The 12,691-nt window shown below is 44.2% G+C and overlaps 1 protein-coding gene across 1 annotated transcript in view; it reads left to right on the top strand.

The window, feature by feature from the left end:
- The window catches only part of LOC308299954 (protein NDRG1-like), a gene marked incomplete at both ends in the record, with an annotated part of 10,594 nt that extends 766 nt beyond the window's left edge, over positions 1-9,828 (top strand). Inside the window, 9 exons of the mRNA XM_080743730.1 lie at positions 84-146; positions 272-332; positions 534-620; positions 6,915-6,971; positions 7,096-7,262; positions 8,243-8,342; positions 8,722-8,757; positions 8,967-9,018; positions 9,590-9,828. Coding sequence (XP_080599856.1) covers positions 84-146; positions 272-332; positions 534-620; positions 6,915-6,971; positions 7,096-7,262; positions 8,243-8,342; positions 8,722-8,757; positions 8,967-9,018; positions 9,590-9,828 — 862 coding nt within the window. The remainder of the gene's footprint in view (positions 1-83; positions 147-271; positions 333-533; positions 621-6,914; positions 6,972-7,095; positions 7,263-8,242; positions 8,343-8,721; positions 8,758-8,966; positions 9,019-9,589) is intronic.
- Between the last annotated feature and the right edge of the window lie 2,863 nt (positions 9,829-12,691).

Genomic DNA, 12,691 nt, shown 5'->3' with positions numbered 1-12,691 from the left:
GGTTGAGAATCACTGATCCATTGGATAATTATCCTACATTATATGGGGTTGTTGTGACGTTTTTGACCTTTGACCCCTCTCAGGTATGCCTACCCCACCATGGACCAGCTGTCAGAAGGCCTGACCACTGTGCTCAAACACTACGGGTGAGAAGACACACTTCAAAGCATTCTGACCAGTAGGACTGGCCATCCAGTCCCGTTTGTAATGCCAGTTATGAAAAATCATCAAATCCATGTGCAATACTAACTTCCTGTGTTGACCTTTGCAGGTTTCGCAGTGTGATCGGGTTGGGAGTCGGAGCAGGGGCCAACGTCCTGGCCAAGTTCGCTGTAAGTTCCTGTTTGGTCTCTAAAATCGAGATAAAAAAATAATAATAATACATTTAATAACACATGACACATTTAAACAAAAACAAAATGTCCACCCTGACCTATTTCTGTGTGTGTGTGTGTGTGTGTGTGTGTGTGTGTGTGTGTGTGTGTGTGTGTGTGTGTGTGTGTGTGTGTGTGTGTGTGTGTGTGTGCGTGCAGCTGAACCATCCTGACCTGGTGGAGGGTTTGGTTTTGATCAACATCAACGCAAACGCAGAAACATTTATAGACACCATGACACACAAGGTCAGTTTTTTTTGTCTTTATCTATGTGATTGCGTGTGTGTGTGTGTGTGTGTGTGTGTGTGTGTGTGTGTGTGTGTGTGTGTGTGTGTGTGTGTGTGTGTGTGTGTGTGTGTGTGTGTGTGTGCGTGCGCGCCTGCATGCGTCGCTATTGTGCTCTGCACCATGCATGATTCATTCAACATCCAGAATGTACAAACTACACAGCATGTCGGGTTATGTTACACTGCAGATTTCTTTGCAAATATTCCCAAACCTTGTTTATCATTGGGAACCAGAGAGGAGAAATCATCACTATATGATTGGCCTAGAGTCATCCCTTATTTACATAATATCACCCATCTAGGGTATGTTCCAAAGAGACATCACGTTTAACACTAAACATGGATGACTTATCCACTGAAACCCTATACTGCATTGACTGGAGTCCTCCCTTTTTTCTCTCTACAATAAATCGCTTCGCCTCATGCCAACACCTTCCTTCAGCCATTGTTTAATCACGACATCTTGTGAATCGTAGCTATGGTCCTTTTAGATACTCGCAGGGACGTGCTGGCCATTGGGAAAAGCGGGACAACTCCCGAACGGCCGGTTCATTATCGGTCGGTCCAGGCCGGGCCATTAGGAAAAAATGAAACTGTTTGCACAAAAGTAAAAATGTTACTGTTTGCACAAAAAGTAGTGAAAACAGCAGATCTACAGTGCGAGGCGTTGTGTGCTTGTAGATCGGCTGTTTTGACTAGTTTAAATCATTTTTTTTTTTTTTTGGACATACACAGTGGCGAAACTAGCCCCCGGTGTGCCCCGATGCGAGATTTTCACCAAGTGCCCCACAACAACAACAACAACAACAACAACAACCACCTTTTTTCTACAGCGCAAATGCAGACAGCGCAAATGCGGGACACCAGGCTCCAACAGAAGACATCTACACACTCGCCATCTAATTCATGACAATATGTAGCCCAACCAAGTAGTGTCTCACTGTCTCCATCTCTCTCTGGTGCTAATGAACTCTTCCCTATGGCACTCCAACACAACAACTCTGACATTAGTCTTCACACTACAAACATCACCACGCCGTTTTTCCAAAACAGCATTATAAATATCATCCATTAAGACAACTAGGCCTACATTAATGACAGCACACAGTTTAATTGACAGTGATGCATCACTGCAAACCAGCATTATTTATATTAATTACTTAACTCACCTGCTAAAGTAAGGTGGATGACAACAACAAGACCAGTTGGGCACGTTTTGTTCCATATTCCACAGTGTCTTGGTTTTAGAGAGCATGGCAAATATTAACTGTTCCCCAAAGTCGTGTGTTGAAACTTTAAATTCCATAATGCCCGAGAGTGTTGTTTTTACTTCAGAAGTTCAGAACGTCTCTTCAGCCTGTGTTCCGTCAGCAGCACTAAGGGGCCCTGTCATAGCTTCCTGTCATACCAGTGGACATTTCAAAACAAGAGTCATTGTATTGGATATTTGTAAAGTGATCATTCAACACATGTTTTATTTTGAAATGGTAGCAGCCTACTACAGGAAATAAATGCAACAGATCAGGACAGAAGCGGCTCCGTCTGTATACATTGTTATTATTAGATTTTTTTTTTTTCTCCTCCACCTGCGTGTGCCCCTGGACGTCACGGGCCCTAATGCGCATGCGTCGGCTGCGTCAGCGGTAGTTACGCATATCATATGGAAACTAGAAAATATTGTTCCTTCGAAACAATTGTGGGCTCGCTTCAAGCCAGAAAACAATGTCTATAAAAGTACAAAATGTCAAGATCGCAGGCAGTGCTCTCTTTGACGTTACTGAAATTAGCTGCATGCATGATTTGAGGCATTTTGTTCCAAAAATGTGTTATGCAAAAGTTGACCCGCTGGTGGCGCTATAACAGGCCAATGTGAGAAGGGAGGCATCTGTTCCTTGACCTAGTGGGAATGTGCTTGCAAGATTTCACGCATATCGCAGGCTGTATTCATGAATTAATTAAAAAATAAAGTGTGCATGCGTGTGTGCGTGCGTGAATGAATGAATAAATAATAGTGTGCGTGCGTGCGTGCGTGCACGTGCGTTCGCTCGCACGCTCGCACGCACGCACGCACGCACGCACGCACGCACGCACACACGCAAGCACGCACACACGTGTGTGCATGTGCACTTTATTTATTTATTCATTCATTCATTGAATGAATGCGTTCGTGGAACGAATGCTCACTACGGTCATCTGTATTTTTTAAGCCCTGGGAAACCCACCTTAACGCCCTCATTAGCATAATGTGTGCAAGCATAATGTATGCGCAACACGCCCACACGCATTTCCAAACCATGCACCAGCCCCAATTTTCATACGTCGACTAAGCTCCTCCCCTTCATTTACATACGGTCGTCTGCATTTTTTACGCGCTGGGAAACCCACCTTAACGCCCTCATTAGCATAATGTATGCAAGCATAATGTATGCGAACCATACCCAAACGCATTTCCAAACCATGCCCCGCCCCCAATTTGCATACGTCGACTAAGCTCCTCCCCTTCATTTACATACGGTCATCTACATTTTTTACGCGCTGGGAAACCTACCTTAACACCCTCATTAGCATAATGTATGCGAGCATAATGTATGCGAACCACACCCAAACGCATTTCCAAACCATGCCCCGCCCCAATTTTCATACGTCGACTAAGCTCCTCCCCTTCATTTACATACGGTCGTCTGCATTTTTTACGCGCTGGGAAACCCACCTTAACGCCATCATTAGCATAATGTATGCGAGCATAATGTCTGCAAACCACGCCCACACGCATTTCCAAACCATGCCCCGCCCCCAATTTGCATACGTCGCCTAAGCTCCTCCCCTTCATTTACATACGGTCGTCTGCATATTTTACGCGCTGGGAAACGCCACTTAACAGCCTCATTAGCATAATTTATGCGAACCACACACACACACATTTCCAAACCATGCACCGCCCCCAATTTTCATACGCCGACTAAGCTCCTCCCCTTCATTTACATACGGTCGTCTGCATTTTTTACGCGCTGGGAAACCCACCTTAACGCCCTCATTAGCATAATGTATGCAAGCATAATGTATGCGAACCATACCCAAACGCATTTCCAAACCATGCCCCGCCCCCAATTTGCATACGTCGACTAAGCTCCTCCCCTTCATTTACATACGGTCATCTAAATTTTTTACGCGCTGGGAAACCTACCTTAACACCCTCATTAGCATAATGTATGCGAGCATAATGTATGCGAACCACACCCAAACGCATTTCCAAACCATGCCCCGCCCCAATTTTCATACGTCGACTAAGCTCCTCCCCTTCATTTACATACGGTCGTCTGCATTTTTTACGCGCTGGGAAACCCACCTTAACGCCATCATTAGCATAATGTATGCGAGCATAATGTCTGCAAACCACGCCCACACGCATTTCCAAACCATGCCCCGCCCCCAATTTGCATACGTCGCCTAAGCTCCTCCCCTTCATTTACATACGGTCGTCTGCATATTTTACGCGCTGGGAAACGCCACTTAACAGCCTCATTAGCATAATTTATGCGAACCACACACACACACATTTCCAAACCATGCACCGCCCCCAATTTTCATACGTCGACTAAGCTCCTCCCCTTCATTTACATACGGTCGTCTGCATTTTTTACGCGCTGGGAAACCCACCTTAACGCCCTCATTAGCATAATGTATGCGAGCATAATGTATGCGAACCATACCCAAACGCATTTCCAAACCATGCCCCGCTTGTGTTCGTTCATTCATTATATATTTATTTATTTATTTATTTATTTAAATACTCTGTTGCTAGTATCCACAACTTTCCAACATCCCATAATGCATTGCGCAGAAAGTTGGATGGAGCTTCCGTGAGCTTGTATGTGGTATTTAATACCAGTAACACGAGAAGCCAGAAAGCGAGTTTGGAGACGGTAGCACGCTGCAAACCGGAGTTATGGCTCTTTAAAGCCCAGCCGATCGATAGGCAGACGCCTGGGGGGGGCGGAGTCCAGGGGCGGAAATAAATAAATAATTAATTACATAAATAATCAGTCTCGGAAACATAGTCGGGAAATAAATAAATAAATAATCAGTCTCGGAAACATAGTCGGGAAATAAATAATTAAACCAGTAAGACTCCCTAATATATACTGACTGCGTAGCGATTTGCGTGATTTTAGGGCAAAATCTGTAGGAGTAGTGTCCAAAAAGGGGTTTAAAAAAATCGGCCTGAAGGTGGCGCTACATGGGACAGATCCATGTTGATGACATGAGCGTAGAGCAAGTGTGTACCGATTTGTGTGATTTTAGGGCAAGATTTGTAGGAGCAGTGTCCAGAATGAGTTTTGGCCTCATGGTGGCGCTAGAAGAGGAGGGCCATGTGAGAATCGTAGTTTGGCAGGCAAGGACTGTGTGTGCCAAATTTGGCACGGATTGGGGCAGCGGTTGCAGAGATATGAGCAGGGCAAAAGTGTGACGGACAGACAGACAGCCGGTCGAGGTTTCGATAGGAACTGCGACCCGACGGTCGCAATTTATCAGTCAGTGGCGGCGCAGTTGGGCCTGGTGTGGAGACAGGGAAATAATTCATTCAATAAATAAAGCTCCTTTTAGTTGAGCTTGTACCAGTGAACTGTACTGTCATGAAACTTGTCGTAAAGTCTTCAATCAATCACTCGATAAAGGGGTCAATACAAACCCACATTTACCCAAAACAGCTGATCCACAAGCCCACATGCAGCCTTGTAGATCGGCTGTTTTTATTGTTTTATTTTTTAAATTTTTTCCCCCTGACTTAGTCTTTTCTAGGATCACCTTTTAGTTGACCTTGTACCAGTGAACTGTACTGTCAATGACACTGTACCTATGACAGTCCTATATCAATAATTCGTTCATTCATGAATGACTTCCCTGTGGAAATAAGCCAAAAACATTACTGGGATCTCCTTTTAGTTCATGTTTATTACGTATCTATCTATCTTCCTATCAACTGGTCACATGCATTCACATTGCACTGAACGCACGCAAGCACGCACGCACGCACGCCCGCTCAGCAGCTGGCTTTTTTTCTTTTTTCTTTTTTTTCACAGAGCTCCAGACTCAGACACCGAGGTCTCGGAGGGCACCCAAGCCGGACTGCGTGCTCTGGCAGCGGCCGCGAAGCGGCCGCGGCCGCCCCAACCCACTGGAGCTAGGTAGAGTCTGGTGAAATAAAACCAATCAGTAGGTCCCCATCAACAGATGTCGCTGTAGCCAAGGAATTCACACCCAGCCTGCTCACCTGACCAGGAAGTCCAACCAGTCTGTGTTGGAGAAACAACTAACTGCTGCTGCTGCCTCAAGGTAGGAATCACAGTATGTGTGTTCACTAACACTAATCATTGCTATAGAGTGCTTGTTCAGTAACAGTGTTAAACGGCTCTATATTGTGACAGGAATCCTTCCCACCGAGTGTTTGTTCACTAACAGTGTTACAGTGTGATATGAAAGAATCCACATGAGGGCAGTGTTTCCATTCTCAACTCACTGAGTTGAACAGAGGGCGGAACCCAATGCAAAAACAAGTCCTATTATTTAGAAAGGAGTCACGTCAATGTCAGCATTTTTTTTCTCTCTCTCTTTTTGGCAACATTATTTAAATCATTTTTTAAAATCATTTCACAATGTAAAAACAAAAATCATTTTGAGAAAAATGTAATGACCTATACACAGTATCTATAGGCTGTGTCTGTGTATATTCTGAGTGTAGATGTTGTTGTACTTTAACCACTTAAGCCCTGTGTCAGGGGTTCCCAAACTTTTTTGTCTCAGGGCACCCCATGAATATTTTTTTAATCCGAGGCACCCCTACATTATAATTTTCACTCCCAGCACCTTATATTTATAGCATATAGTCGTTGTCGGGTGGAAACCTTGTATGTCCAAAACCGTTTTGTATTTATCATCTATAAAATGTACTTGCGAGGCATTGTGTGCTTGTAGATCGGCTGTTTTCACTAGTTTAAATCATTTTTAAAATGATAAACACAAAACAAACGGTTTTGGACATGCATGGTTTCCACCCGAAAACAACGAAATATAACTCATGTAATTGTCCCACTGGCTTGTCACTTGCCATGATCTGAAATGGCAAATCTTTGAGTAGCGCGCAATGAGGGCCTCTCCCAACTCTATTTCCCGAGCTGAATCAGAGGCCCAGCACGTCCCTGGATACTCGAGTCTTTTGTGAACTGCATTTGTAACGTTGCTGTACTTATTCCAGATCACTGACTGGACGCACACGCTCACTGACTCCATCATCTCACACCTGTTCGGAAAGGTAAGCTTGACACCCGGCGAGTACGGTGCCCTTTGCTTTACCATAGCGACCGACCGCTTCATATTATTAGTTTCTTCTTTTCGTGATTTCCTTCTGTCTCTCTCTCTCTTTCTTGACTGTTCAGGATGAAATCCTGATCAACCTGGACCTGATCGCCACGTACCGTCACTACATCAACACGTCCATGAACCAGACCAACCTGGGACACTTCTGGCGCTCCTACAACAGCAGGCGAGCCCTGGACGTGGAGAGGCCCGTCCCTGAGGGAAACGTCAACGTCAGGACGCTCAAGTAAGTGAAGGTTTAAAAAAAATAAACATGTTGTCACCAAACGACCATGTCATGAACATACTCCTTGACTCATTTTCAGACATGTGCACACATAGACATCAAACTGCCATTTTACCGGTCAGTAAAAGTGCCCTATCCAGACGATGAATGCAGTTTTCACTATGTGGTGAAAGAAATGCAAATGCCCCTCTTTCCATGCCATAATCTGAAGGCAGCATTCAAGAGAATTGCCTTGTCTACACTCTCCTGAACTTGAATGCAGCATCGTATGTTGAGAGAATTGCCCTCTCTGTGTAGAAATACATTGCCATATGCCACATCTCCAGTATTCACTTGATTGATTATGCTTAGTTTAGTGTGGTATCAAGTGCAGAAAATAGCCGACCTTCAAGTTCACAATTTGTTGCACGAGCTTGGAGGTCTGCTATTTTCTATATTTTCACCAAAAGGCCCTTTTAGAAATGTCAGCCCCTGCCTCTCTAACATTCTCTGCACGTCCCTGCTCATTTTGACTCACTGACTTTTTCCGTTGACCGATATCCCCGAGGGGTCTGGCACCAAATCTCCTCACCACAGAATAGTGACGCCAGGCATCACATCACATCACATCACATCACATCACATCACATCACATCACATCGCATAAAATCCCATCTAACGTCCAGTTGACAGGTTAGATTAGAATAACATTTACGATAAACTGCCTGTCTCTCTCACTCATCAATCAATACTCACTCATCAATCAATATATCTATCTAGAGTAATCTGTCTGCCACACCCTCTTTGAAGCTCGCCGAGTCCATTTCATAGGACATTTAGCAGCGATATAAATTATAGCAGCCATATAAATGAAAACAAACATGAATTGACTATTCAGACTTTTCTGTTTGTCCGTCCATGGCTCCATGCCCACAGTATCTGTATGCAGTGTCTGACGTCTCTGTCTGTCTGTCTGTCTGTCTGTCTGTCTGTCTGTTTAGGTGCACCACTCTTCTCGTAGTTGGCGACAGCTCCCCAGCCGTGGAGGACGTTGTCGACTGTAACTCCAAACTCAACCCCACCAGGTCCACACTGCTGAAGGTACATTATAACCCACTGAAACACAATCTGACTGACACTGATCCATGGGCTGACTCTCTGGCAGCAGCTGTATGCGGGTTTGCACTGCAAAAAAGAAAAAGAAATAAAAGATTCAACTAATTAGACATCGGTTCTCTAAATACCATTGACCATTATCAGATATACATCCACCACCAAAGATGCGATCACCTGTTGCACCTCTCACCTCTCCAAACTGTATCCTGTTGCAAACTGTTGCATGCCATTAGAAAACGCTGTTGTTTATATACTGAATAATGTTTGCATGTCAAAGCAATAGACCAATTACTACTATTACTATAGGTAATTATTGGTAAACATAAGACAACATAAGACATAAAGCCCTTCTCTGTCCCCCCAGATGTCAGACTGTGGAGGACAACCTCAAGTGGATCAGGTAGGCTTAACCACCTCTATGTCAACATGTTGAAGCTTGGATGTTTTGAGGTTTCTGGACCGCACATTTGTGAATATAATGTAGTGACAAACAGTGTGCAATTTGAACATCTGTTTCATAAAATAACATGAGCATTATTAGAAACCTGCTTCCTGAGTTTGATGACAAGCAGATCATGACTGTAATGTAATGTTTCTCTCTGTCCACAGCCAGCCAAAATGATTGAAGCCTTGAAATACTTCATCCAGGGCATGGGATACAGTACGTATCTATTCAAAACAGTTGTTTTACTCAACCTAGTACACTAGCAGTATAACAATTAGGCCTATACAAAACACAATACCAATTGGTACCAAGGCGAGATATAATGAACCGAAGTTAAGTTTACTAACTTTTTGTGCATAGTTTATGCTAGCCTATATTAAATACCAATCTGGTGCTACTAGTAACTACAAATGACTGACCTCTCCTCCAGAGGTCATCGCCGTGTTGGCTTGTGGTGGACATTTTTGTCAAAATATCTATTTTTGCCACAGACATACAAAAAAGATTGAGAGAAAAAGAGATAGCCCTGAAAGACTATAACAGGTCTATACCCTATACGGGGCCATTTGGTTCTATTTGTACTCACTCGAGTTATGGTGGTGCTTGAAAATTTCCGGGCTGAAAATGAATCCCAATCCGACCATGCTCCATAGACACATATTAAAACAGAAAAAGTACAAAACTATGGCACCACCTCTTAGAATTTGCCACGGACATGGCCAAGTCTTTGCCACGGACATGTCCGTGTGAACAGACATCTTGATGAACCCTGCTGTCCCTCCCACAGTGTCCAGCACCAGTATGACCAGGCTGAGGTCTGCGTCGGGTTCCAGCGTGGCGTCTTACGACAGCGGCAGGACCCGGCTGCACTCCTCCGACGGCAGGAGCCGCCTGCTGTCCGACGGCCGCAGACAGAGGCTGCAGTCGGACGAGCAGCGAGGGCGCTCGCACACCGACGCCTCCATGGACAGCGTCAGCCACATGATCGTCCCCGTCACCACCAAGACCCCTGGGCTCGCCTGCTAGAGCCACATCGTCCCTGTCACCACCAAGACCCCTGGGCTCGCCTGCTAGAGCCCAGGTGGAGCGTGGCCATATCCAGGGGCGTCACACCAAATTCTGGGCCCTGGGTACAAGGATTCACTGCGGGCCCCCCCATGAATGTTAACTATTGAAAAATAGCAGATATACAAGCTCACAGCGCGGCACTCGGTGCCGCGCTGTGAGCTTGTATATCTGCTATTTTTTAATAGCTAAAGTTACTAGGGCCCCTCCACCTTGGGCCCTGGTAACTCAGTCCCACTTTCCTACCCCTTGTGACGCCCCTGGCCATATCTCCACGTAACATTTGTTCGACATCCCAGTAGTTCGACGCTGGTGAATGTTAACCTGGTGAACGCTACTCTGCCTAAACCTAACCCTAACCTCAGTAAAACTATGCCTAAACCTTACCCTAAAACCTAAGCCTAAGCCTGACCCTTGGTCGAACAAATGCGACGTGGAAATATCGAGGTTTGATCAGAGCAGAGTTTCTCAAACATTTTCATTTGACACACTCTGTTTTGTTTATTTTCTACATTATCTCTGGGACCCCAAACATCACTGTAAAGATTCTCATACTTCATTGCTTTCCTAAAACCTCAATCTATCCTCTTGTTTTATTGTCATTATAATGTTGTCTGTCTGGCTGTGCTGTCCCTCCTGCCATGTCTCTTTTATACCTCCTCCTGTCCTCTCATCCCTGTTGTTATCCTGTATTCTGTCAATCCTTTATCTATAAGATCCACACAGCTAAATCCTAAGGGTTGATGTAGTCTAATCATGATTTAACAAGTGTAAAAGCGGCCTGTTTCTTTTTTACAGTGTATCTAGTGTTCCAGCTTTTATATGCCCTCTCCTCAGGGAATAATATCAGAATACCTGTCAAAGCTGGGAATAAATTCCTTACCAAACGATTTCTTCACCAATGTGTTCGTAAAGGTGTCTAGGTAACATATCTAACAAAGTTTGAAATTCAAAATCCTTAAGGAGAATCTTTGACAGCCAGGGTAACTTTAGGTCTCATTCACTTACTAAAGACTCCCAAAGAAATTTGCTTTAAGTGGGATGTGAGGGGTCTGACTAGGTGTTTTTAATTATTCTGAATCCATTGCAAGCATTTGTTTTGCACGAAAAACATTCCTTGGGCTAAATATGGACCCCACAAAACTGTGAAAAGTGATCACTCATCACTAAACCATCGTTTTGTGGGGTCCACTTTTAGCCCAAGAATGTTTTCGTGCAAAACAAATGCTTGCAATGGATTCAGAATAATTAAAAACACCTAGTCAGACCCCTCTCACATCCCACTTAAAGCAGATTTTTTGGGAGTCTCTTTTTCCTTTATAGTAAATTGTATAGCAAGTGAATGAGACCTAAAGTTACCCTAGCTGTCAAAGATTCTCCTTATGGATTTTGAATTTCAAACCTTTACGAACACATTGGTGAAGAAATTGTTTGGTAAGGAATTTATTCCCAGGTTTTATTAATATCCCCTGACTATCTCCTCTCCTCTCCTCTCCTCTCCTCTCCTCTCCTCTCCTCTCCTCTCTCCTCTCCTCTCCTCTCCTCTCCTCTCCTCTCCTCTCCTCTCCTCTCCTCTCCTCTCCCCTCCCCTCCTCTCCTCTCCTCTCCTCTCCTCTCCTCTCCTCTCCTCTCCTCTCCTCTCCCCTCCCTTCCCCTCTTCTCTATTCTCCTTTTCTTTCCTTTCCTCCCACTCTTCTCCTCTCCTCTCCTCCCATCCTCTCTCCTCTTCGCCTCTCTCCCCCTCTGCACTCCTCACTTCTTCTCTCCTTTACTCTCCTCTAGTCTTCTCTCCTCCTGTCGTCTCATCTTTTCCTCTCCTCTCCCCTTCTCTCCTTTCCTATATTCTCCTGTCCTGTCCTGTCCTGTCCTGTCCTGTCCTCTCCTGTCCTGTCCTGTCCTCTCCTCTCCTGTCCTCTCCTCTCCTCTCCTCTCCCCTCCCCTCCTCTCTTGTACTGTATTAACTATCTAATGGTATATTCACTATACTGGGAGGTTTAATGTTAATGCTATATATAATGATCCTATGTTTTTAAATGAATGTACCGGTATTTTCAGGAAAAGGCTACATGAAGCTCATTAGTGTTTGTAACTTAGGAATGTGTGTTAAATACATTCAGTTATAAAACTAAAATAGAGCTGTTTTCCAGAGCCAATGTGTACTAATTTATGCTAAATGTATTTAGCAATTCATATCTGATGTGACAATATATTATGTGAATAAACTTTTAATAAACAGCAAGCGGTGTTTCCTACACTGTTAATAAAATGTGCTTAAAGATACAGTGTATTATGTTTACTATGCTATTCATGTTCACTACACTGTAAATAATCATATTTCATTGGTAAAACACTTTAAAAAGAGCAATGTGCTTAAAAAGAACCCATGGAGACTCCGATGGAAGCTCGTCTGAGGACGACTGAGAGAGAGAGAGATGATGAATGTAAACGAGTTGAACAAACTACTGTACAACATTGCACAATGTAAAACACTCCCCAGCACCTTGTAAAAGAGTGGGTGCTATACTGCTTACGTGTAAATACCAACACACGCACGCGCACACACACACACACACACACACACACACACACACACACACACACACACACACACACACACACACACACACACACACTTATTCTGAGTAGTAGTGTTTACACACGTCTTTCCTATTTCTTAGGCTAGTTTTTGATAGGTTTGTTGCATATTTGCTTTTCGTAAAAATATGCTTTCTCATGCAAATAAAGCCCCCTTGGATAGGGGGTTAAAGGCATAACAACCTGAACACCTGCATCCAGGCACCTGCACACATAGACATCAAAGGGG

The sequence above is a fragment of the Nannobrachium achirus genome, assembly GCF_963921795.1.
Source record: "Nannobrachium achirus genome assembly, chromosome: 2".
Taxonomy (NCBI): Eukaryota; Metazoa; Chordata; class Actinopteri; order Myctophiformes; family Myctophidae; genus Nannobrachium; species Nannobrachium achirus.
Note: the sequence above shows the minus strand (reverse complement) of the source record. Positions and strands in the feature narration are given on the sequence as shown.